General features: G+C 42.2%; 1 protein-coding gene across 1 annotated transcript in view; it reads right to left on the minus strand.

Annotated features, from left to right (window-relative positions):
* The window catches only part of ARHGAP25 (Rho GTPase activating protein 25), a 91,196-nt gene extending 64,525 nt beyond the window's left edge, over positions 1–26,671 (minus strand). Inside the window, exon 1 of the mRNA XM_058686391.1 lies at positions 26,222–26,671. Coding sequence (XP_058542374.1) covers positions 26,222–26,282 — 61 coding nt within the window. The 5' untranslated portion in view covers positions 26,283–26,671. The remainder of the gene's footprint in view (positions 1–26,221) is intronic.
* Positions 26,672–26,881: the final 210 nt, after the last annotated feature.

Genomic DNA, 26,881 nt, shown 5'->3' on the forward strand with positions numbered 1-26,881 from the left:
AAAAGTGTTCTAAAATGAGTTTGTGGTGATTGCTACACAGCACTATAAATTTACTAAAAATCATCGAATTGTATAGTGACAGTAGAAGAATTTTACGGCATTGTACCATAAAAACTTGTACCTCAGTAAACTATAAAAGGAAAGATCAAGAACTATGTATATTTAGTTGCCACACACGTGCACACACTCACACATACATACATGCACACGCACACACGCACATACACGTACACACATATGCATGCACACATGAATGCACATGCACACACAAACACACGCACACACACACACAAAACCCACCTGGAAGGACTAAAAATCAAAACAGTCTCTGCATAGAAAAATAGAGTAATTCCACTCATTTTATAAAAATCATTTTAAATAAACCATAAACTCCACAAAGTTAGAGAGCTGCCTGTTTTGTCATTCATGTACCGCAAGTGTCTAGAAAACTCCAGGAATGTAAAAGTACTTCAATATTAGAAAAATTATTCTAAGCGTTTTGTAATGGTTTATTATATCAATAAGTCAAAGAACTAAAAATCCGTATGTTTTCAAAAGATTGTGAAGCTACCCTTGATAAAGTTCAATTCTGATTTATATTAGAAAGTCAGTTATCAAGAACGGAAGAATATTTCTTCGGTGGTAAAGAATGTATATCTCAAACCCATAGGAGGGGATTGAGAGAATACTCTGTTCCTAAAAAGTCAACTCCTGAAGATTGGAAGCGCCCGACATTCTTGGGAATTAGATCAAGTGTTAGCTGTTTGGGCTATGTAAGGAAAAACGAAGAAGTACAGGTGAGGTATGTCAAAGAAACAGAAAATGACACAGCAGAAAATTTCTGCACTTCTGTGCAGCACTTCTGGGCTGTCGAGTGGATGAAAGTTTCCACTGCCCTGGCATGTTGCAATGCTGGTAAAAAACATCTTAGGGTCTGACAGAAGAAATCATTCTAAAATTCATGAAACACAGTCAAACAGAAAAATATCCATGTCCATGTCTTGGCTACAGCTGCTGACTTGTAAGAAATTACTGAGGTTTTAGTTTTTTATAAAATGATGTCCTTTACCAGCGTCTCTATCCATTTCAAGCTATGCTTCACGGTACTCGAGTGAGGCTTTGCAGAGTGCAGCATTTCCCCTGTGATTCTGCTACCGACATCCTGCAGTCATTTCCTCTTCAAAGCTGTCAAATTTTATCAGCTGTCTGAAAAGAAAATGCTTTGGAGGGGGAGTTCTCTTTTATCACCCAAGGACCTCACAAAAATGTTAGGATTTATTTTGTATGCATCTGTGAGCAACCATAGTGTGTCTGTGTGACCCAAGCTTTGTTGGTGGTCAGACACAGACCTTTGCCCTGATACGTCTCTTTGTGTTTGGCCACATTGGATGGCTCTCACAGTCTCTGTACCGAGTCTCTTGTCCACAGAAGAACGAGAAGAATATCATTCTTTCTTTTTTCTTTATCCATTTGTTTGCTTTTAGCCACTGATCCCTGAAGGACAAACTAAGCTTTGAAGTTCTGGGTGCAGACGCTGAAGAAGCAGGAAGCACAAATGGACAAACAGGAAGTGGAAGAAGGGGAACCATGAATGGGTGACTCGGTGACTGACACCGTGACATGAGGGATTCACTTGCATTCTGAGTCCCTCTGGCCTGGAACACCTTATAGTGTAAGGGACCTTTTCAAGATGAATAATAACTTGTAATAGTTGGGTTGGGTTTAAGACAATAATTTCACCGAACTGAAGGGAGGCACTAAATGGAGATGTATCAAACATAAAATAACTGACATGTCTTATAATAAACTGGCATGGGGCACATTTACAATAGAAATGCTAAAGATTGTATTAATGTGAGTACAAAAATGGAAGAAAGGACTGACTTCTTGTGTTCAAGGATGAATCATATTTTTCCTCTTCTACACAGTAACTCCACCCTTTCTCCTCTCCTTTTCTTTCCCGGCATTCCTTTATTGTATCAACTGTGAAATGGCTGACTTCTCATCAACCTAAGTGGGAGGGCACTGTATCCAGACGTAAGAGCAGCCTCTGAAAACATCTGTTCTTTTGAATATATGGGAAATGTTTCAAAAAACAAATAGATAAACATAGCTAACTAATTGACTGAACATTAAAGTCCATTGATCTATAGCATGACTTCGTTACAGCAGGGATGGGTGTATTTTGTAGGGGGGGAGGGGGATGAGTTTCCAGAATATAATTTCTACTTGCATAATTTTGAGAAAAAGGATCCAGAATGACATTCTGGAGTGTTCGACTATAAACATAGCACTGATCACTCCAAACTTCCAACACTTGCCCCTGCATGATTAAAAGACATACTAGGGGCGCCTGGGTGGCGCAGTCGGTTAAGCGTCCGACTTCAGCCAGGTCACGATCTCGCGGTCCGTGGGTTCGAGCCCCGCGTCAGGCTCTGGGCTGATGGCTCGGAGCCTGGAGCCTGTTTCCGATTCTGTGTCTCCCTCTCTCTCTGCCCCTGCCCCGTTCATGCTTTGTCTCTCTCTGTCCCAAAAAAATAAAAAAATAAAAAAAAAACGTTGAAAAAAAAAATTTTTAAAAGACATACTTTGGAAAATGTGACTTTTGTGATCTTTGGGAGGAAGCCTGGAAAGGGTGGTTTGAGGGTTCTGAGTGACACAGGAAATCTGTGTTTGTAAGGGTTAAGTGTGTGGGTGTGTTCATGTGGGCAGTGCTGGAGAAGAAAAATGAAAGAAAGTGTTTGCAGACCATTGCAGGCAGGAGCTGAATGAGAAACTCAAAGAATTCATAACACTTACAAAACATATTTGATATCCACAGATTATCCTGGATTGAGATTCTCAAAAACAACTCGAATTAAAAACACAATCTATAGAAGAAAAATCTGACATTCGACTTCATTGCAATTAAAAGCTTTTTCTCTATGAAAGGTACTAAGAGAATAAAAAGCAAGCCACATATTGGGAGAAAACATTTGCAAATCACATATTTGCCAAAGGAGCTGTATCCATAATAATGTAAAGAACTCTCAAAACTCAACAATAAAAAAACAAACAAATCAATTTCTAAAATGGACAAAACATTTGGGCAGACACTTCACCAAGTGAAAAGATGCTAAACACCATTAGTCATTACATAAAGTAAAACTACAATGAAATGCCACTATAAACATATTAGCATAACTAAAATAAAATTTTAAAAAAATTTTAACATTTATTTTTTGAGAGACAGAGAGAGACAGAGTGTGAGCGAGGGATGGGCAGAGAGAGGGAGACACAGAATCTGAAGCAGGCTCCAGGCTCTGAGCTGTCAGCACAGAGCCCAACATGGGGCTCGAACTCAAGAACTGCATGATCCTGACCTGAGCCAAAGTCGGACATTTAACCAACTGAGCCACCCACGTGCCTAGAATAACTAAAATAAAATTTTAAAACAAAATAACAATATCAAGGACTGATAAGGAAGGAAAACAACTAGAATCTTCATTCATGACTGATGGGAACACAAAATAGCACAGCTACTTTGGAAAACATTTTGGCAGTTTCTTACAGAGTTAAATTAAACATATTTATCATATACCCCAGGAGTACCACTACTCAAAGTTTGCCCAAGAGATTCGAGACATTATGTTCACACCAAAACCTGTAGGCACATATTTAAAATAGCTTGTTCATAATCTCCAGAAATTAGAAGTAACCCTAATGTCTTTCAACTGACAAACGGCCACATCCATACGGTGGAATACTATTCAACAGTAAAAACAAAGCTATTGAGAGAAGAAGTGACATGAATGAATCTGCATTCTGTTGAGTAAAAAAAAAATCAGGCTCCAAAAGCTATATACTCTATGATTCTATTTATAAGATATTTTGGAAAAAGCAAAACTATGGGGACAGAGCACAGATGAGTGGTTGCCTAGGCCTAGGGTTGGTGAAGAAGAGCTGACTTAGAAAAGACAATAGGAGGAAGTTCTTTTTGGTGATGGAACTCCTTTGTATCTTGATTTTGTGGTTGTCACACCACTCCTGGCATTTGCCAAAAGTCATATAACTGCAGACCAAACTGAATAGATTTTACTAGATGCCAATTTCAGAATAATTCTTTTCATCTGCTCAAATTTGTTGCATGCTTGTTACGTAGAATTATTTGGCATTTTCACCTCCTTTTGACCTTCAAAAATTTCCATGGCTAATAGGAGTCCTGAATGTAAAAAACAGTTATTTCTACCATCCCGCAGTGACTTGGGTGAGGTGAGTAGCCTCAGAAAACATGGAAATGTGGGGAAAATTAACATGCCAAGCTAAATCTCTCCAGCTGGTAAGGGAACAGGATCCCAGTGGGGCTGGGAATGCCTTTCGTTTAGCATGTCCCTGTCATGGGGGCTAGGGAAGGTATGACATGCCATTCCCAGCAACAAGCTCACACTCCTGTGAAAAAGTTCGACCATGATCTTCATCCAGATTATTCATTTTGGTGTTCCAAACAAAGAAGGGGATACAGCCAGGGATGTCTCCTTCCATAAACGTATTCTCCTAATTTCAGTAGTACTGGGTTTTTAGTGTAAGGAATGGCACAACAGTAAGTAAGCAAGTTGATAGGGTTCTCTTGTGGAAAAGCAGTAGGTAATCCACTGGGTAGTGTTCGTTCAGGAGACCTAATATCGATCAAATCCCAGTTGTGCTGCTAATTTGCTGTATTCAGATTTGGGCAGTTCACAGAATTTCTGCCATGTTTTTTCACTGCCTTGGTCAACAATTTTTTGGCTATAAGAAACAGATTCTGAATCAAACTGGTTTCAGATAGATAGATAGATAAACAGATAGGTCAGTCCATCAGTTGGCTGTAGAGTAGGGACAGTTACCCTCCCTCCCCAGACAATATTTGGCAGTGTCTAGAGACATTTGTGGTTGTCACAGCTGGGAGGGCTACTACTAACATCAAGTGGATGTTGGCCAGGGATGCTGGTAACTACCCTATGATGTACAGGACGGCCCCCACAACAAAGAATTGTTTAGCCCAAAACGGCAATAGTGATGAGGCTCGCACACACACACACACACACACACACACACACCCCTATGATTTTTTAAGGATAATATAGTATTTCAAAACAAAATCAAAGGAAATTTCAGGGGAAAAAAAAACCCATGGATTAGGATGTGTAGAAATCAAGGCAGATTTTGTGAGTTTTGAGCTCCAAATAGAGCTCAAGGGCTTTCCTCTTAGTACCCTGTGATTTGCAGGGCTCAGTTCCGTGAGCCCATTCTCTGCGAGCCTGAGGCTGAGAGAAAACCAGAGACGCAGCTCGACTGTTCTTCCTGCTCCAGTCAGTCCTGTCCTAGGGGGCGGGGTTACAAAGGCCAAGCCTGTGGCCGCCCACGGAGACCGTGTTGGAAGCCTTCCGAGGGGTGGGGGTAGGGGTGGGGCTGGGAAACAGCCCCAAGGAGGCCTATTACATTTATCGGTAAAGTGATAACAATACCACTGAACCTCTACAAGCCTAACGTTAAACAAATGACTGGGGACCTCGGGTCACTTGGAGGAAGCGGAAATGGCAGGTCTCTCCTTGAAATGGAATTCATTTTTCTTTTTGTTTTTTTCCTCTTCTGTCTTGAAGAATAGTTTGCAATTTTTATACTGCTACAGAACAGATGTTTCACGGTTTGTACAGCTGATCGCATGAACTGTACTAAGTTCTGTATATGTAGTGGCTGTCCCAAGTGACACCTTAGAGCTGTGGAGGGTAATTTTGCTATCTACCCTTTATGATATAGAAGGACCAAGTGAGATCTCAGAAAGTACAGTAAATCCCAGCTCCAACACAAGAAGTGGGGACTGAAATTCAATCATCTACTACACAAGGTCATGTTCTTTTGAAGCTTATGAAATGGCCGCCGGGCACCCGCTCAGTTTACCAACAGCAGCCCCGGGGCGGGGGCGGGGGCAGGGGGGGGGGCGGTCTGGCGGCGCCTGCGGATCCATCCCGGCCCTGGCTGGGCGTGCTGCCCTCTGGTGGCCACAGTCAGCTTCAGTTTACCGGTCAAGGGACAGGATGCGGGCCTGTGGCTGGCCAGGACTTGCAGTTCAGCCACAAGAAGCAATTCTGGGAATTTCCCAACTGTTGTCGCCCTCCTGTTGGCCCAAGCCGGGAAGACTGGGTCAGGAGAAGACTGTGAACAGGGGAACCTGTGTGATGTTTTCCCGGTCAACCTTACCTTTTCCTCCACATCACTCTTCACACAACACCCAGAAAACACCTTTGGGCTGGAGGGGCAGGGCAGAGGGTGGGAGTCATTTGCCCATCACATTATACCTAATTATCACAGAGTTCCTTGCTGAGATGCGTTTCTGAGCTTGGAAACATAGAGGCTTTAGCCTGTATAAGATTACAGATCTCTGTGAGAATCTGCATGTACATATATAATTTTTCTTACAATCTGGGGAAGGTTGTGAGCTTACTGAAGCCAATCCAGGACACAAAGGCAAGGACCCCAAATACAGGCCTGATAAGGATGTTAGTTGGGTATTAAATGTATAATCATAAGCCACTCTGAAGTCATTTGGAACAGAAGTGGAAAATGTCAGGGGCTAAATCTATGCTAATTTAAGGATCTAAAGCCCCTCACTGTCTTCTAGAATGTGCCAAACGCCCATAGGACTCTTCAGCCATATTTACTCACACTATGTATCCTCCACCTTTCCTTTTCGCCCTTCACATTGGGTCCCCGTTGACATACCTGAGTTTCTCCTGGCTGTTCCCATTCCCTCTGGTTTCTGTCCAGAGTCCCTGGCAGAGCAACAGCAAGGCTGCTGGGAGTGGGAAGAGTGGCTGGGGCTAGGCCAGCACCCCAAGTCACCCAGGTGGGCATGAGTCAGTCAGCCCCCCACCTCTGTGCTCTGACTGAGGATGAGCATTCCTTATTCCCTGTGGGGATAGAAGAGACACTGTGTACAAGTGAAAATCATGGAAAGAGAAGTGGCCTACAATTTTTGGAGTCTGTAATACTATTCCAAAAGCAAGTCCTTCTAGAACCCTCCCCAGGCAATGTGTGCTTAGAGCAGGTGAAGTGTCAGCCGGCCCTGCACTTTGGAAGCACTCATGGCAGTAGATCCCAAACTTTGCTATGTAGCTAGTCACTTAGGAGCTTATAATAAATAGTCCAAATACATAGACCACACTCTGTCACTTAAATTGGTATCTCTGGAAGGGAACTAGGCAGCAGAATTTTTAAAGACCCCCCCCCCAGCAATTCCAGCAAGCAGCCAAGTTTGAGGAGCAGTGATTTACAGGAGGTGTAGGGACCTTCCACTCCAGAGCCAGATGTCACCTGTGCATGGTTCCCTTGAGCCCTGGGGAGCTTTGCTGTGATCAGTGACACTATTGGCACAAGAGGCGCTGGGGAGCTCACAGAGAACGAGTTCAAGACTGTGAAAACCAGAGGCTGAACAATGGCTAGGAGGCCTGCAGTATCATCTGGGCCTGGAATGGAGAGAATATAAGTGGGCAGATTTGCAGTACAGTCAGGAGGTAGAATGAATAGACTGATGGACACTACTCGGGGGAGGAAGATGTCCTAAGGTCAGAAGTGGGCTCACAGAGGACCCACTTCCCAGATTAAACAGTGGAATAATGTCAGCTGTATAATTTGCAGGGCCCAGTGCAAAATGAAAATGTGAAGCCCCTTGTTCAAAAATTACTGACTTTCGAGACAGCAACAACAGAGCATTAAAGCACATTTGGGACTCTTCTGAGCATGGGGCCATGTGCAACTGCACAAGTCAAGTGTCTGCACAGCCAGCCTTGAGGAGGGCATCTCGGCCAATTGTAGAGCAGGGGGTGCATGGAGAGAGATGACTAGAATGAAGGCCACTGGACTGATGATTCTGTCATTTGAAGGACCCACAGAAGTGCTCCTTGGGGTTATTATAGGAGACTAGAACCTCTCTCCGACTCTCTTCCTTCCTTTCCTCATTTCCCTTGCTCATCCTCACCCCTTAGCTCAACCTGTACTAACTGACTGTATGACAACACCAATGCATAGCTTTAATATTTGCATTTCCTGAGTACAGCTGCCTTGTGCATGAGTTAGGAGCTCCCTGGATGCTAAAGAGGAGAACTGGCGTCCAGTTAAAGAGAAGAGGGAAGGAAGCAGACTACTGAACATGGCTCCCCGGCCCCCTGAGTCAGAGGTAAAGGAATCTGTTGGCCACTCTATAGAACCAGTCATCAAGAAGATTGATCATAGGGGCAAGAAGTATCCCTTGTGACCCTATTCAGCAGTCTGAGCCCTGTGATCTCTCTCAAGAATAGATGAATGCTCAGTCACCCACACGCTTTCCAAGTTAGATTTAGACACCAGAAGTCCTACTTCTTTCTCCACAAGAAAATCAAAATTGTCTCTCTGGATCAAATTGCTGCTCAACAATAATAAGAGCAGAAAAAAAACACGCATTAGTCATATTTTAACTTTCTTCATTTCACTGGATGGAAGAAAGCTGGCCACAGGCCAGTCCCCAGGTATTCCACAAACATCCCTTGATCACCTGTTGTATGTCAGGTGCTGTTCTTGGCAGTGGTAATGTAAAAGGGAACAAAACAAATGAAGCTCTGCCTACAAAAAGCTTACAGTCTAGTGGAGGCTGGAGGCCACAGATCACAAACAAGTAAATATCATTTCAGGTATAAAAAGTGTTATGAAGAAAATGAAGTAAGATAATGGGATAAAGACAGACTGGAGTAGGAGGGCCATATTAGATACTGTGGTCAGGAAAGACCACTTCAGAGAGACAATATTTGAACTGAAACTGAATGGGGTAGAGGAAAGACCATGGTAAGATCTGGGGGAGCACGCTTCAGAGAGAGCAGCAGACAGGCCATGCAGTAGCTTTGAGCACCCGTGTTGAAGGAACTAGAAGGTGGGTGTGGCTGAAGGGCAGTGTGAGAAAAGCCAACGAGTGGTAGATGGGTGGGGAGGCAGAGGCAGGGTTCAGATCCCATAGCCAGGGATCCTTAGATTGAAGTCCATTCCATGCATACTGAAGGTTTCAAAGAAAACATGACATAACCTGATTTCTACTTTCAAGATATTGAGTCTGGCCATGGTGCAGAGAATATAAGATACAGGACAAGAGTAGGAGCAGGAAGACTAGTTAGCAAAAGATTGCAGTAGATTCGGCAAGAAATGATATATTTATAGTATCCGAGGAATGGAAATAATCAGATCGGAGGCATTACTTAGTAATGAATCCAAAAGTTTTTCTGATGGATTAGGTGCAAGATAGGAGAGAAGAAGTCAGACGGAAGAGGACTGTAGGTTTTCAGCCTGTGCAACCTGGTGAATGGTGGAGACTTTATTCAGGTAGGTGCACTTCGTGGGGTAGAGTGGGAAGAGAGTTTCTTGAATTCTGTGTTGGACATGAATTGTGTTGGACCTCCAGGTGGAGACCTCCACGTAAAGGTAGCAAGGAGTCTAGAACCCAGCCGAGAGGTAGGGCTAACATGGAAGAGTGCAGATGGAATTTAAAGCCATGGAAGGGATGAGGTCACCCAGTGAGTGAGGAGAGAGACCGGACAAAGGAATTGAAACCTGGGACCAGGGCTGGGTTTGTAGACATGCAGCCTGTACAGTCTGGGCCCCACACTTAGACCGTCCCTGTGCTTAGTTTAATGCTCTGCTGTCACGCGCTTGAAAGTCTTAATAATTTGGCACAAGGGGTTCCACATTTGCATTATGCTCCAGGCCCCTCAGTAGCTGGTTCTGCTTGGGACACTTCGGAGTTAAGAGGTCTGGTGGAGAAGGAGACTCCATCACCAAGAGTCAGAAAGTGTGGCTAATGAGGTAAAGGGAAGCCAGGGAGTGTGCTATCAAGGAAGACTTGACGTCATCTCCAGGAAGAAATGGCTATGTGAAATTCTGGTTCACCCTTGGCTTGCCAAGGTACAGATATTAGCTATTTTGATGAGGACCTTCTTGGTGGAGTGATGTGCATTGATGCTTAATTAGGTTACCGCAGAATAAGACATGCCCAGATCCACCCCTGACATTTGAGAATACAAATGGAGGCCCTGTCCTGCAGCCCGTGCCCTTTCTCTCCTCCCACCCCCAGCTCTGTTTCTCACAGGGAGGGCCTCACACACATGCCCAGGGATACATCAGCGCAGACACGCAGGCTCTGCTCTGGGCCTCCCTGCAATCAACCACTTGTGTGTGTGGGGGGGGGGGGGGGGGAAGAGGGGCGGGCAGGCAGGAAAACATTCGTGCGAATTCTGGAAGCAGCTCTGGCTAACTGTGTAGGGATTTTCACGGCCCCATACGGTCTAGAAGCAAGTAGGGCATGTCCTGTTGGCCAGGCACCTCACCCCATGAAGGAGGACACAGATGGAGCCAGATGAGAGCAGGACTCTCCAAGATCCGGGCCTCCAGATAGGGGCCCTCTTGTTCAGGTCTAAGGGTTAGTGCTGGAGGTGAAGGTGTGGGGGGACTGAAGCATCCGGTGGTAGAAAAGGAAGGGGGTTCTCACACAGCTGCCCATGTTTTTCTCTATGAAATATAAAAGTGAGGGTAAAAGCAGGACGAGGCAGTAAGGCCTCGAAGAGAGTAAGAAAGGTTTTGGGGGGGCGCCTGGGTGGCTCAGTTGGTGAAGTGTCCCACTTTGGCTCAGGCCAAGATCTCACAGTTCGGTTCATGAGTTCAAGCCCCACGCTGGGATCTGTGCTGACAGCTCAGAGCCTGGAGCCTGCATCAGATTCTGTGCCTCCCTCTCTCTGCCTCTCTCTCTCTCTCTCTCAAAAATAAATACACATTAAAAAAAAAAAAAAGATGAGGCACCTGGGTGGCTCAGTTGGGTAAGCGTCCGACTCTTGATTTCAGCTCAGGTCATGATCTCATGGTTCATGAATTTGAGCCCTGCATCAGGCTCTGTGTTAACAGTGTGGAGTTTGCTTGGGATTCTCTCTCTCTCCCTCTTTCTCTGTCCCTACCCTACCTGCTCTCGCTCTCTCTCTCTCTCTCAAAATAAACAAATGAACCTTTAAAAAAAAGAAAGAAGGAAAGGTTTTGGGAAAAAGAAAGTAAATTCACTGGGTAGGCGTGGTAGGCTTGTGTGGAACTATTGAATATCCACCTGATATGATTGGTTACAGATTTAAGTAAATCCAGGGGCTCCTGGGTAGCTCAATCGGTTAAGCGTTGACTTCAGCTCAGGTCATAATCCCACGATTTGTGGGTTTAAGCCCCACATCGGGCTCTGCGCTGACAGCTCAGAGCCTGGGGCCTGCTTCGGATTCTGTGTCTCCCTCTCTCTTTGCTCTTTCCCCACTTGCGCTCTGTCTGTCTCTTTCTCTCAAAAAATGAATAAACATTTTTAAAAATTTTTAAGTAAATCCAGGCAGCTCAATAGTCTGATTCTCCCCAGTGATGTTCAGCTGCCCACGCACAGGCATCCAGAAAGTGGGTTGTCGGGTTTAAATAGGGTTAGGGGATTTTCCCCATGGTTACAGCAGTGGGAGAGAGGCAGAAGGCTCAAGGGCATCTATTCAGCAGTGCCACATTGCCAGAATGAGGAAACTATAGTAAAGAGGCCATGATGGGTGATTAATAGTGAAAAAGTAGTAGGACCAATGGAATGGGGGCTCACTGAGATAAGAGAATTGCTGGAGTGGGCAAATTGGGCACCACAGCACGGGAAGCCTGAAAGTGAGCTTTCAGGGATGGTACAGTTATAGGAGATGATACAGTTTACTTGTGACTAGGAGCAGCTGAGCTAGGTGGAGAAAGTATTGGAGATAAGGCCATCAAACGAGAGATACTACCAATAATAAAAACAACAGTTTGTTGCCAGGCACCCTGCTAAGTGACTTGTACATACGTTATTTGATTCTTATAACAAATCTGTAAAGTGGGCAGGACTATTGCCCCCATTTTTCGGATGAGAAAACCGAGGCACAGTGAGATTATAGCTACTTGCCCAAACTCAAAAAGGAGATCAAAGGCTGAGCTGGATATCAAATGCAGGCTTATCTGACTTCAAGGGCTGTGTTCTTAAAGAACTTCCCCTCCTTACACTCAGGTCTAGCTTCTTAGTTGAGTTGGTTTGTGGCGTTTTTTTCTCCTTTAAGAAACACTTTTTATCTGGAACCTCATCTTTTGTCTGTAAAGACACAAACGTGACTAAATTATTAATTGCTTTCATCATAATGTTGAGCATTTCAGGCCATAGAAGGATAAGATATGAAGACAGCATTGTGCTGCCCAGAGACTGGTTTAAACCCTAGGCTTTCTGGACAGAAACCATAGAAACCACTAAGTTTACCTATAGAAGTGCAACTACACTGTCTGCTGGCGCCCTCTACTGGCAGTTAATCAGAATGGCAGCCTGGAATCAGAAACTTGATTTGTCTTTTTTTTTTTTTTTTTTTTTTTTTTTTTTTTTTTTTTTTTTTTTTTTTTTTTTTTGAAGGAGAGAATAGACTTGAATTACCAAGTAAAAATTTGTCCCTTTAGATATTTAGGGGCTGTGGTTCAAGTGGGGCAAGGAAGCTGTAGTTACAGAAAGAGACTTGTGTCAGCTTTTTAAAATCTCACAATTGCAGTTGCTTTGCTTAGGAACTTCTGATTCTCTTTAGTGGGAGAACTCTGCTTCCCTCTGAGTGTCTCCCTATGGAGACTGTCAGCTACCTGAGGTCAAGATCTTAATTTTTTTTATCTTCTCTTCTAAGCCTAGTAAAGTGCCCAGCACATAATACGTGCCCAATAAATACAGCGGTATCCCACAGAATGGGAGGGACTAATCCTACTTGGGCAATTCAGGAAGGCTTCCAAGAGGAGATGGGTGTGGCCATGGTGATGGGGGGAAGGAGTAGAATCAAAAAGAAAATCCAGAAAGTAGAATGGCCATCCCAGGGGGCAGATATAGAGATCCCACAGGGCAGGGATTTTCTGTGTGATTCTGGAAGGAAGTACTCAGCCATCTGGCTAACAGGTGTGGCTTCCAATCCTTCCAGAGAAGGTATGAGCCAGAATAAAAAATTTCATAAAAACAGATAGAGGAAGCTAGTATAGAAGATGCAGATAAGCTGAAGAAAGAATTTGGAAGGAGTTCTTCTGACCACGGGTATTAAAAAAAAAAAAAAGAACAATTCAAGGTTTAAAGAAGTTTTCCCATAATTTCATTTTTACCCTAAATTGTGTGACCTCACTGAAACTCAATTCAATAGATATACAGAGCACCTATCACAACGACGGCAGTATTTTCTCAAAATACCTTTTATTTTCTCAGACAAAGCACTAGGACCAGGGTGTCTTTCCTGGTTTTCATACTGAGACTCTCATATCTCAGGAACCCCTAAGTTCCAGGCAAATCGGGACTCAGATTGGCTCACAAAAAGGTCAGTACCAAATGAAGAGAAGGAGGTTAGTGTCAGAACACGGCACAAAGGGCCTTGGCTGAGAAGGGTGTAGAGGTGACAACTATACTCTGTACCTGTTATCATCATAACTCTGCTGCGTGCGTGGTGAGACATTTTTCACCCACCAGCAAAACAGGTTTCTGAGTCTAAATGACCAAACACACAGAAAACAATGCAGAAGGATAGTCAGAGGGGAAAAACACACTCACACAAAAACCCTTGGATTGCAACAACAGAAATGAGGCTAAGGGAAGATGGGAGTCTCGTGTCAAAGGTCCTGCTGGTTCCTCAAAATTATATCTAAAAATAATTATCTAAAAATGAATAGTAAGCCACAATAGTAGGATTCTTATAGCACACCGGAAAAACTAGCCTACTGGTGCTGTAACCCACATGTAAGTGATCACAAACATTAAACACTGACTCCACTGAGGCCCAAACAAACAACTTTCAACCTCACTTTAGTGGCCAGAGGTACATGTGACAGCACAGAGGTTAACAGCTCTGGAGGAAGTGGTTCCTCAGTGATGGGGGAGGGTCTCTCAGGCAATGCACAGCCCAGAGTCACTCTTTTCCTCCCCAAAGTAAGGGAAGTTTGAGGAACTTCTCCAATCACAACAGTGCAGTGACAGTGACATTTCTGTAGCAGGCATTCTGCAGGAAACTTACCAGAAACTCCCCATTAATGCTTCCTGGGAAGTTATAACTCAGGTACTTTCCTGATTTAGGAAAGAGATGGTGAAAGAGAAAGAAAGAAAGAAAGAAAGAAAGAAAGAAAGAAAGAAAGAAAGAAAGAAAGAAAGAAAGAAAGAAAGAAAGAGAGGGAGGAAGAAAGAGAAAGAAGAAAGAAAATGGAAAGAAGAAGCTATGTAAACATAATTTATAAAACTTGTATGCATGAAGGAAGGACTCTTCATTTAAAGGCTGGAGAGAGAAGGAGTAAGAAATAAGAAATGACTAGTCAACAACAGCCTAGCTCAGTTGTTGTGCGACAGGGACAGTCACTGGGCAGGAAAGTGGATCAGCAGATGTTTTAAAGACCATTTGTTTAAAGAAAATACAGAACTTAACTGGACCAAGACAAACAAAACCCTAGCACTGCTGGCTGTGGCTTTCAGCACTGACATGTTAAAAGGAGTTGATATCATATCTATACTGTAGTAATGCCCATGTGGTAATGATTACAACTGATATTTATGAAGCACATACCAATGCCTGCTATTCTGTTAAGGATTTTACAAAGATCATGTCCTCATGATCCTCACAATAACCGTATTGCTTAGCACTATGATTGTGCCCATTTTACAGATGAAGAAACTGAGGATCAAAGTCACATAGGTAGCAATTAGTGATGGTGGGATTCACATTTAGGCAGTCTGACTCCAAACCTAGAGTTCTAACTACCGTAATACACACACACACACACACACACACACACACACACACAGCTGGCTCCTTTTATTATAGCTAGTTCTGACTTTGTCAGAAAATTCTTTTTAGAATCTTTATAGAGTTGTTTTAAAAATATGAAAATGCGAGGGTGGGTGAGGGGTATTGAGGAGGGCACCTCTTGGGATGAGCACTGGGTGTTGTATGGAAACCAATTTGACAATAAATGTCATATTAAAAAAAATTAAAAATAAAAATATGAAAATGACTCTACAGAGACTTAAAATCTTCATACTGTAACACTTCCTCTTTCACTTTGAAATTCCCAAACCAACAAGGAAGCACACAAATGGTTTGGAAGCCGAAGGCCAGGGCTCGAGCAGTAGAGTATCACCAGCCCCATCTGGAACTAAGATCTGTGTGCGTACATTTTGGGAGTGAGTGGGTAGCATAAGGAGGAAGCAAGGAAGTGAAGCAGCTGTCACCTGAGTCAGTCACAGTCCTGGTGACTGACACCTCACAGCTTATGGAGAAAATGTGGTGGCACCAAAGTCGAAAACACTTTTTTTAGAAAGATGGAGGTGTGGGTGAGAGTATGTTATCAGTGTGAGAAGTATAACATCCAGAACGCCCCCTGAAAAGGACCTATCATATAGACGTCAGCAAATAAAGGTTTTATGAATAAATGAATGAATAAATGAATGAATGAGAGAAATGATTGATCCCAATGCACTGAAAATGCCATCATTTTATACAATACCAGGGAAAGAATATAAATGGTCATAGAATTGCATTTTCAGGGGCGCCTGGGTGGCGCAGTCGGTTAAGCGTCCGACTTCAGCCAGGTCACGATCTCGTGGTCCGTGAGTTCGAGCCCCGCGTCGGGCTCTGGGCTGATGGCTCGGAGCCTGGAGCCTGTTTCCGATTCTGTGTCTCCCTCTCTCTCTGCCCCTCCCCCGTTCATGCTCTGTCTCTCTCTGTCCCAAAAATAAATAAAAAACGTTGAAAAAAAAAATTAAAAAAAAAAAAAGAATTGCATTTTCATTTATAGAATAAAAAACTAATTCTCAGCACTGCCATTCTTTGAACATTCTTTAAAAAATTGTAATGCCCATGTACCCCAATGTTTATAGCAGCACTCTCAACATAGCCAAATTATGGAAAGAGGCTAAATGTCTATCAACTGATGAATGGATAAAGAAACTGTGGTTTATAGACACAATGGAGTACTACGTGGCAATGAGAAAGAATGAAATATGGCTTTTTGTAGCAACGTGGATGGAACTGGAGAGTGTGATGCTAAGTGAAATAAGCCATACAGAGAAAGACAGATACCATATGGTTTCACTCTTATGTGGATCCTGAGAAACTTAACAGAAACCCATGGGGGAGAGGAAGGGGAAAAAAAAAGAGGTTAGAGTGGAAGAGAGCCAAAGCATAAGAGACTCTTAAAAACTGAGAACAAACTGAGGATTGATGGGGGGTGGGAGGGAGGGGAGGTTGGGTGATGGGTATTGAGGAGGGCACCTTTTGGGATGAGCACTGGGTGTTGTATGGAAACCAATTTGACAATACATTTCATAAAAAAAAAATTGTAATGCCCAGTTACTACTACTAAGTATGAAACATAGCCTATCTGAGGAGTTGTGTACTAATATATTGCTTATACTAACCCTTCTTCAAAGACTTAATTGGCTCTTCATTTTCAAGTAGAAAACTCATTTGCAATGAACACATAGATTTATAACAAAGACAAAGGAAAATATAAGTGTGTTAACTGAATAAGTAAAAGTTGTGATTGAGCTTCAATTTAGCTCTGAGCTTCCTGGCATCCAAGACAAAAAGAGAAACACAATAACTTGCACAAATGTGCAGAAAGGAGAAAGCACATCAGTCCCTCAAAGGAGACAAAGTATTACCAAGCACTGAATTTTCAAAGAATTTTTTCACAGAGTTTCATTAGGAGTCAATGGCATTGTCCATTCCTTGTTCTCATTTTTACAACACAATCAGGCACAAATTTCATGAAATCATTCCTGCAGTAAAGATAAAAACTGAGAGTGTAATATTAAAGCATAACTCAGGGAGTCCATTCTGTGAAGGTGCCAAGGTAATGTAGTCCAAGGACAGCCTCTAATTTGATCTGGAGTTGGAAAGAGATTATCTATAAAGAAAGGAAACTTGTGTTTGCTGAACATCTAACATGTTATGTACACAAAATACTTTTTTCCTCTCAATACATGTATTATTATCCTATTTAATAAGTAAGCTACTTGCCCTGGGATTCACTGCAAATTAGCAGAAGGGTTTTAAGCCCAAGCACCCTTTTTTAAAAATGTTTATTTACTTGTTTTTGAGAGAGAGAGAGCACAGCAGTAGAGGGGCAGAGAGAGAGAGAGGGAGACTCAGATCCTGGACCCTGCTTCAGAGCCCAATGTGGGGCTCAAACCCACGAACTGTGAGATCATGACCTGAGCTGAAGTCAGACGCTCAACTGACTGAGCCACCCAGGCACCCCTCAGGCATTTTTTTCTCTACCACACACCCTCCTACCCGCCTACACTCCTATTGAGAAAAGTCAATGAACAATTTATCCTTTAGACAATCTTCTGTCAATGCCACTTTTTACAGGCAATTCAAATTTATTTTCTCTAGGGAGGGCCTAGAACATTGGTGTTGCATTTTTCAGATTAGGACAAATTTCTTTGTTCAAAAACCAAGCCATATGTTGGTGGAGTTGACTCATATATGCAAGTTGAGGAAAATTCATTGAACTCATCTAGAAGGAAGTCCACAGTGTCTAAACTATAAGCCTCTCTGTTTAAACAGCTTGAGAAGGGATTATTTTACTCTCCTTCCAGAGATTTGCAGACTTAGAGACTCCTAGAGGGCAAAATGTCTATGCTGTGACCAAAGCATGGGTAGGAACTGGGTGATAGAAAGGGAGTCCTGAGTAGAGAGGGCTTCACGCAGATGTGACAGAGCAGGGAACTGAGAAAGCTAAGACAGGGCTGAGGTCTAGAGTAGGAGTGTGAGCGTGCCTGGGGAAGCACAAATAGCCGGGGACAAGTGCGGAGGTGAGCGGGTCCAGATCCTAAAAAACTTGAGTTTAATTCCTTCACCAGGAGGACCCATACAAAATTACAAAGATTTTTTTCTTCTCCAAAGAAACAGAAACTATGTATAAGAAAACCAGCCAGAAAAGAGGGCAAGTGTGGGACTCACTGAAGAAAGCACAGGTCTGTACCTTAAAGAAAAGAATGGCAGTGATGGGGAGAGGTGGCTGGACCAAAATTCCTACTCACAGCCACACTCCTCTGGCCCCTCAGCTGTTCTCATCACAGGACTTGTCTTGGTGTCTTGTAACTGTCTCCTTGTCTGTGTCCCATTAGCCTGTAAGCCATGCAGGAGCAGAGAGCAGGACTGTCTTTCTATTTGGCTACCACACCTATGGGTATTATATATATTGGTAAAGTGATTTTTGGTTTTTTAGAAAACTTTCAAGGGAAAAAAATGTTCAAGGAGAAAAAATGGTGACAAGTAAAGCATAAAACAAGAAATGTAAATTATTTTTCTCTTTTTGTAACTTCCATATCTCAGTTCCTGCCTGGGAACTCTGCAAAATTTACATACCATCCCCTGGATGGAATCCCTCGATTCAGGATTGTCTCCAAGGACCATGGGTGTCCCCTGATGTTGCCCCTGCTTCTTCACCATTGCCTGTTGGCCTTAATCACTGTGGCCACGGCCAGAGCTGCATTTCAGCTGTTCACACGCTCCCTTCTCTTGCATCCAGTTAGCCAACCATGGTGCTGCTTCATGAGAGATTATACTTCTTTCCTTTCAAATGATCTTGAGTGTGAAGGGTCCATTACCATCAACTTATCCTTCTTGATCATTCCTCCGATCTTTCCAAAACCCCCATTATGCACATTCCTTATTCACAGGACCACACTCCAGCTCTGAAGAGACAGGAGGAGTCACCACATGGTTGCCCCACTAGACACTCTGTGTAGATGCTTTATAAACTGTGAGCCCAACACAGCAGTAGTACCTTGATTGGAAGATACTTTGGGCTGTGTATACCATGCAAGCACCATGGAGTATCTCGTTTTGGATCCATTTTCAAAGAACACGCACCAAGTCACTGAGCTCACCCCTGCCAAACCAAGTATATTTCGGTTCCCAAGCAAAAACAAAGTACAGAATCTAAATCAACCTTGCCTGGCATCTGCAGGGAGGACTTTGTCAATGAGTGTGCGGAAAACAAGATTTTGGCTTCCTGTCACCACTCAAGTCAGTCCTCACTCTGCTGCTATTTAGAATGACATCAGTCTCTTTTCCCCAAATGGCCAGGAGGCTCTCACTGGGCAACAGGAGGCATGCACTTTGCAGAAAGAATTTACTTTATGCCTAAAGGTAAGTAGATGACAACATAGGACAAATATTTTTACTTGAACAAAGAATAAACGAAGTATGAGGCCTGAGAAGAACACCACCTCATGTCAGTATTCACTGTCTGATGAAGGCATGGCATTCCCCTTGACCCTGCCTGCACATGTGGGGATCTTTATCCATCAGGGACCAGGAGCTACCCAGGGAGTACAGAGGCTTCAGCCACAGCAAAATAGACTACATTTGGTCCCAAACCCAGGCTGATACAGATTAGGACATGGTAAGTTTAGCAATGAATTTTAAAGAGAGTGTTCACCAAAGCTGAATGCCAACTAGTATAGACAGGCTCACCATGGGCTTCCAACCTGGGAACCAGCATTTCTGTGTTCATAGAAAGCAAGAAATATGCTCAAGCAGGCTTCCCCAGTCACTTTGGGACCATGTAGCTCTTCCAGGAAAACCCTCTATCCTGAGTCTAGAAGTGCAGGAAGTCTACGGACGGCCAAACAGCACATGTCACCTGTAAGACCTTATGCCAACATGCTTGACCAAGCACTATGGAATTTGTTTCATCTTTAAGTATTTTTAATAGCATAGTTAATACTTACTCATTATAGGAAGCTTGGAAAATATTTATAAGATAATAAATCAATTCCTATCAAAATACCAACAGTATCTTTCACAGACCTAGAACAAAGAATCCCAAAATTTGTTCAGAACCACAAAAGACCCTGAATAGCCAAAGCAATCCTGAAAAAAAAAAAAAAAGCGAAGTTGGAGGCGTCACAATTCCAGACTTCAAGTTATACTACAAAGTTATACTTCAAGTTATACTACAAGTTATACTTCAAGTATACTTCAAGTTATACTACAAAGCTATAGTGATCAAAACAGTATGATACTGGCACAACAATGGACACATAGGTCTTATTTAGAATAATATAATAGAATTATATTATTATAATTCTATAATTATTATAGAATAATATAATATAGAATTATTATTATAGAATAACAGAATAAAAAACTCAAAAGTAAGCCCATAATTATATGGTCAATTAATCTTCAACAAAGCAGAAAAGAATATCCAATGGGAAAAAGACGGACTCTTCAACAAATAGTGTTGGGAAAACTGGACAGCAGCATGCAAAAGAAAGCAACTGGACCACTTTCTCATATCATACACAAAAATAAATTCAAAATGAATTAAATACCTAAATATGAGACCTTAAACCATAAAAATCCTGGAAGAGAACATAGGCAGTAACCTCTTTGACATCATCTGTAGAAACCTCTTTCTAGATATGTCTCCTGAGGCAAGGGAAACAAAAGTAGAAATAAACTATTGAGACTACATCAAAATAAAAATCTGCACAGTGAAGGAAACAATCAACAAAACCAAAGGCAACCTACGGAATGGGAGATATATACAAATGACATATCTCATAAAGGATTAGTATCCAAAATATATAAATAACAGATACAACTCAAAACACAAAAAACAAATAATCCAATTTTAAAATGGGCAGAAGACATGAACAGACAATTTTCCAAAAAAGACATACAGATGGCAAACAGACACATGAAAAGATGCTCAACATCAATCATCATCAGGGAAATACACATCAAAACTACAATGAGGTATCATCTCACATCTGTCAGAATGGCTAAAATCAATAACACAGGAAACAACAGGTGTTGGTGAGGATGTGAAGAAAAAGTAAACCTGGCTCTCTGTTGGTGGAAATGCTAACTGGTACAGCCACTGTGGAAGTATGGAGTTTCCTCAAAAAGTTAAAAATAGAACTCCCTTATGATCCAGCAATTGCACTACTGAGTATTTACCCAAAGAATACAAGAACACTAATTCACGGGGATACATGCACTCCGATGTTTATAGCAGCATTATTTACAATAGCCAAGATATGGAAGCAACCCAAATGTCCATCAATTGATGAATGGATAAAGAAGAAAAGAAGTGGCATGCATATATATATATATGTACATATATGTATATATATATATATGTATATATATATATATATAATTCAGCCATAAAACAGAGTGAAATCTTGCCATTTGCAACAAGATAGATGGAGCTAGAGAGTATAATGCTGAGCAAAATAAGTCAGTCAGAGAAAGACAAATACCATATGATTTCACTCATATGTGGAATGTAAGAAACCAAACAAACAAGCAACGGGAAAAAATAAGACAGAGAGATACAAATTAAGAAACAGACTTTTAACTATAAAGAACAAACTGATGGTTACCATAGGAGACAGGGGTGGGGGGTATGGGTGAAAGAGGTGATGGGGATTAAGGAGTGCACAAAAAAGTAATAATAATATATATGTGTGGTCAGTATATCTTACCCATACATCCTTCACCCATAGTTAACTGCTACTAATAAATTGTGTACATCCTTCTGGATATTTGAGGGCTTATATACATGTTCATTTCTTTGTTCAATTTCTATACAATAATAAAATTAACTCTTATGTATCTACCACTGTTGTTAGGTACCTTTGAAACTCCCCAAATGGATTTCCCTTATTTTCCCTCTGGAAGTAAACATCACTCTGACTTTATTAGTCAACTCCTTCACTTTTCCTTACAGTGTTGCCAGACACAGATATTATTCTTTAACCTTAATATAAATAACTCCCATTCTGCTCTTCTGTGACTTTTCTTTTCCACCAAATATTAAGTTTTTGCTATTCAATCTCATTTAACTATATAATAAAAATACTACAGTTTATTTTTCCATCTATTATTGATGGGCATTTGGGTTGCCTCCTGTCCCCTATTATTACAGGCAATATACTAGGGAATGTACGTACATCTATTCTTATTTATAGGCACAATAGTTTCTCTGATTTCCATGCACAATAGCTTTTCCAGGGGATCATCTCGGTGGTGGTGAAATGGCTGCTTCCAAGGGTTTACACATCATCAATTTCACTAAGACACGCCGAACTGTTTTTCAAAAAGGTTTGTACCTTCAGTGTAGGAGAGTTACTATTGTTCCATGTGTTCAAGAAGACTTAATATTGTCAGACTTTCCTTTTAGCCAATGTGGTGGGTGAGAACTAGTTTGTTGAGCTTCTAACTTACATTTCCTGATTATTGTGATTAAGCATATTTCCATATGTTCACTGGTGGCATTATCCCTATTCTGTAAAATTCCTATTCCTGTTGTTTATTTTCTTTTATCATTTTTATTAGTTCATAGGACCGTTTTATATATTAATTCTATCTCTGTGTATCTGTGGCTATATCAGTGCCTCTATCTAAAACTATACTTTCAACTCTGACTTCTTTTAACAAGAAAAATAACCTCCACTGCATAAAGCCTTAGGTCTTATGAATTGGTCTAGTTACAGAGGTCTTTTTTTTTACACTTATTTATTTTGGGGAGACAAAGCACAAGTGTGGGAGGGGCAGAAAGAGAAAGAGACACAGAATCTGAAGCAGACTCCAGGCTCTGAGCCGTCACCACAGAATCCGAACTCATAAACCATGAGATCATAACCTGAGCCGAAGTCAGAGGCTTAACCAGCTGAGCTACCCAGGCACCCCCACTTATGGAGGTCTTAAGGACTAAATGTTTTCATTCCCTTTACTCTGATTTTCTAAAGGGCCAAACGAGACAAACCATATCAGACAAATAATGATTTACCAAATAGAAAAAAAATCAAGTGGGGAAAAGGAACCCCACTATTGTCATTATTCATTTTACTACTTGGGAGACTAGAATAATGACATTTTGTTTCTGAATAGTTTTTTTCCAACATTAAATTCAAGGGGAGAAAAACTTTAAAACAACCGCCAGTCCACAATTCCTGTCATTATGTGTCTCAGCTCCAAAAGCTCTCTAGGTTCTGTTTCCTGTTTGGACTTGGAGGACCTGAAAACAAGACAAGATGTATCTGAGCCAGATGCAATATGGGCTGTCCTGAAATTCACAGGTGATCTTCCAACTAAACGCTCCCAACCCACAGGGCAGAAGGGGGTTTTCCCTGGATGGTCAATACCCTTTTACATGCTGGGCACGCTGGATGTGCCAGACCCTCAGACAGTGTGCGAGAGAAGATGCTAAGCCCTGCAACCCACCCTCTGAAGCTTATGATTCAATGAGAAAGACAAATATGTGGAAAGTAGAATATTTGAGTAACAGTGCATGAATGCAGTGGAAGGTTCTCATGAGTTTCGTTGTTGAACTAAATGGAAGATGATAAAGGATCAAAGAAATGTATGCTCTGGGCTCCACCTCAAGTCAGATATGTTTGCTTTTCATTCCCCTTTCCTCCAGGGGTGGTTCACCAAGATCACCAGGTGAGATGCGGCTTGGCCCAGGTCACATTCTCCCAGCCCTGTCAGGCCCCTGGTGGTGATCCTTGGACCAGCTCTGCCAGCCAGTGCCCCTCTCCACCTCAGCTCTCTGAGTTGAAAATGCAGTGGAGAGCCCCTCCCCCACTCTCAGAGACTTTCACTTTCACTCTGGCCCTGGCTCAGCACTCACAAGAATTACAGGAAACTGGAAACACAGCTGGCCAAAAAGAAATAGCTGGGACCCCCTCCTGGGCCACATTCGTGTGTCAGAGCCTTGCTATTTCCCTAAGCAAGTGCTGGTCCTCATATCCTCCTTATGCTAATGCTTATCCCCCTGAAGTTATATCTTAGGAAAATTCTCTTTAAAATTGACCTAGGCAGTGAATCATGAGGTAATACTTGGGTTCCACCCTTTGATGATCATCCGCTCCAGTGGTTCTCAACTAGGGCAGATGTCTCTCCTCAGACATCTGGCAATGTCTGGGGACATTTTTGGTTGTCATAACTGGTGGTAGTAGAAGAATACTGCCATCTTCTAATGGGTAGAGGCCAAGGCTGCTGGCTAACATCCTACAATGCACAGGAGAGCCCCCATCAGTAAGAATGATCCAGTCCAAAATATCAATCTTATCCAAGTTGAGAAACCCTGATCTCCTCCTCACTACCCAGATCGGTCACTGACTTCACTGACACTGCTGCATGTTCCACACGTCTTCTTAATAGCTATGGGATTCTTTGATATACTGTTAAGCTAATTCTTACAGTTGCTTCTGGACACAGGATGCTGGTGAGGGGACCAGTGGTCCTGTGGCTGAGTCAGTGACTCTCTCTCCTGGGAGAACTCAGCTTATGATCTGAATCCTTATCAATGTGACACTCATGAAAGCTATTCTCACTGCGGTCCAATCTCTTAGGGTGACAAACTTGTAAATGGCATGGATAATGAGAAGGGCTTCTTAATATTTATGTAATTATGTGATTTTTTTTTCATTAAATAATTATTATTTTTTCATTAAATAACACTAAATAATGTCATCTGCTTACAGTCATTCACTCAGTCAACAAGTGCTTCTTGTGTGCCCACTAGGACCAGACACTGTGCTCTATGTTGGATGAATCGTAGCTCTTCCAGTCTACTAACTTAGACCACAGCCCCTGGAGCAGGACTTCTTCATCGGGTGTGATGGAGTGGTGGGTTCTTGTTAAGTTGCAAGTGTATGAGCTTCCCTCCAGATATTCTGATTTCACGAGTTAGGATAATGCCCAGGACCCTGCATTTTTAGCAAGCACTTGAGGTGACCGTGATTGAATAAACATAGGTAGAAACCATGAAACCTACCCAATCTAATCCCAGGTCTGAGAATATGCAGATGTATACTCTAATGTGGTAATTTCCTATGTCCCTGAAGAAAAAATTATTTGACCATTTAATCAATTAGTCATTTAGTTATTAACTAATCTCGTGTTTCCTACTTTTAAACAGAGGGAGAATAAGACCTGTTCAAACACAGAAGGTGAGATGGTAGAATGACCCCTTGTCATACAAGGGAACTTACAAGGGAACAAAATCATAGAAGTTTTACTTCTAAAAACTAATTTTTATGCCATACGATAACATGAACATTTGCCCACAGTTATCAACAGTAATTAGGATAAAAATTTCTTGCTTATTTATGTATTCTCAGAATCAACCTCAGCATGCAATAGCTCCTGGCTTCATTAGGGACCACTAATTCCTTCCTAGACACCAACATTAATGGCTTCTCTGATTACCCTCAATTTTCTTTCAAATCTCTTCTCAGACCTATATCTTTAACCCTTCATTATGTAACTTTGCATTGGACCGCTTATTTTAGTAACATATCAACCACCACTAGAAGACCAAATCTAAACCTTGCTCCAAGCAAAACTTTTCCAACCCACAAGAAACACCTCCCCACATATTTAATGTCAAGGAAGTTAGCTCACTGTGCAGGTGTCAGTATGAAAGACAGGGAAATCACTTTCAGCCCACTGCTCTGCCCTAAATTACTGTGATCGATTAAGAATAATTAATAATAAAAGAAACCCATATAAAGAAACTCATGGTGACAATTATATAGCAGTGTAAAATCAATGTGTCACCCTCACCATTAATAAGAAGACGTATAGATTAAAGGCCAGAATATCTCAGAAAACATGCCAGCATCCCGTAAGATAATTAATCTACAATACATCTCTCTTTTTTCTCAACTTCACTAAGAATTCTGTTCCATTCTGTCCCTTTAACCAAAAGTGTCTTTATTCCACCTTCGGATGTCTCTGTGTTCCAGCCCGGTCTCCACTGTTTGCTTTTTGCTCATTTTGCCTCACAAAGCAGAACACCCTGAGTTTGTTCACAGCTCAAGCAGTGAAGTTTTATGTGCGATCTGTAGCCTTAGCCCATCTCAAGTACACCATCTGTAGCCTCAGCCCTCGGGGGGGGGGGGGGGGGGGGGGGCTCCATTCCAACACCACCTCCAAACAGAAAAGAACCCCCTCCTGGTGCTTGGGAACTTTGAGCCAACACATCCGTTTGAATGCAAATTTTCCCCAAACTCAGATTTGCTGAGAGATCCATTTCTAAGTAGATTAAGCTCCCTGCCCACCAACATGCAAATGGCGAGTGCTCACATATAAGAACCATGAGGGCAACAAAAAGATAGTGACCATACCTATTTTCCCGGCCTCCACTTTCAGGTTGAAATCCCAGTTTCTTGGCAACTTCAGGGACATTTTGTGCCCGGTTCAGGTGAGTAGCTGCTTGAAGGGACAACTCTGTCTCGATTCCCGCCCTTCTTGCCTTTTCGATCTTTCCTTCTAGCTTTTGTGGGCGTGTTCCCCGTTATGATGTCTTCACAAGCAAGCTTGGGTTTGAAGTTGATTTGCCAACGTGTGTCCTCCTTTCTTTCAGAGGAAAGGTCCATCCATCTGTCACTTGGGAAGGGCCCCCAAATCCCCCCAAGGCTCCCCAAGGCCCCAATAGTCCCACAGGGGCTGGTACTTCCTGAAGTGTGCACTTGGCTTTTTCTGCTTTTCAGCTTTACCAGAAATATCCCAGCTGATACTTCACTCTGCCTCATGGGAAGCAGAGCTCCTGTTCAAAAGAATCTCAGGCCTCACTGAGGCGAAGTAGTGGTAAACAACTGCTGCCTCTCGGCTTTTTTTTTTTTTTTTTTAACTGTCTGCTTCCTTGCATTTGAGGAAGTGGGTGGCCGTTCAGTGTAGATGGTGCATTATGAGCACACTTTCTTGAGAAAATGGTTTTTGGAAATGCTTATATGAGCAGAATGAGTGTTCTTGTGATATAAATAAGGCTATTTGGTGAAAAGAAA

The sequence above is a fragment of the Neofelis nebulosa genome, chromosome 9 (assembly GCF_028018385.1).
Source record: "Neofelis nebulosa isolate mNeoNeb1 chromosome 9, mNeoNeb1.pri, whole genome shotgun sequence".
In the NCBI taxonomy this organism is placed as follows: Eukaryota; Metazoa; Chordata; class Mammalia; order Carnivora; family Felidae; genus Neofelis; species Neofelis nebulosa.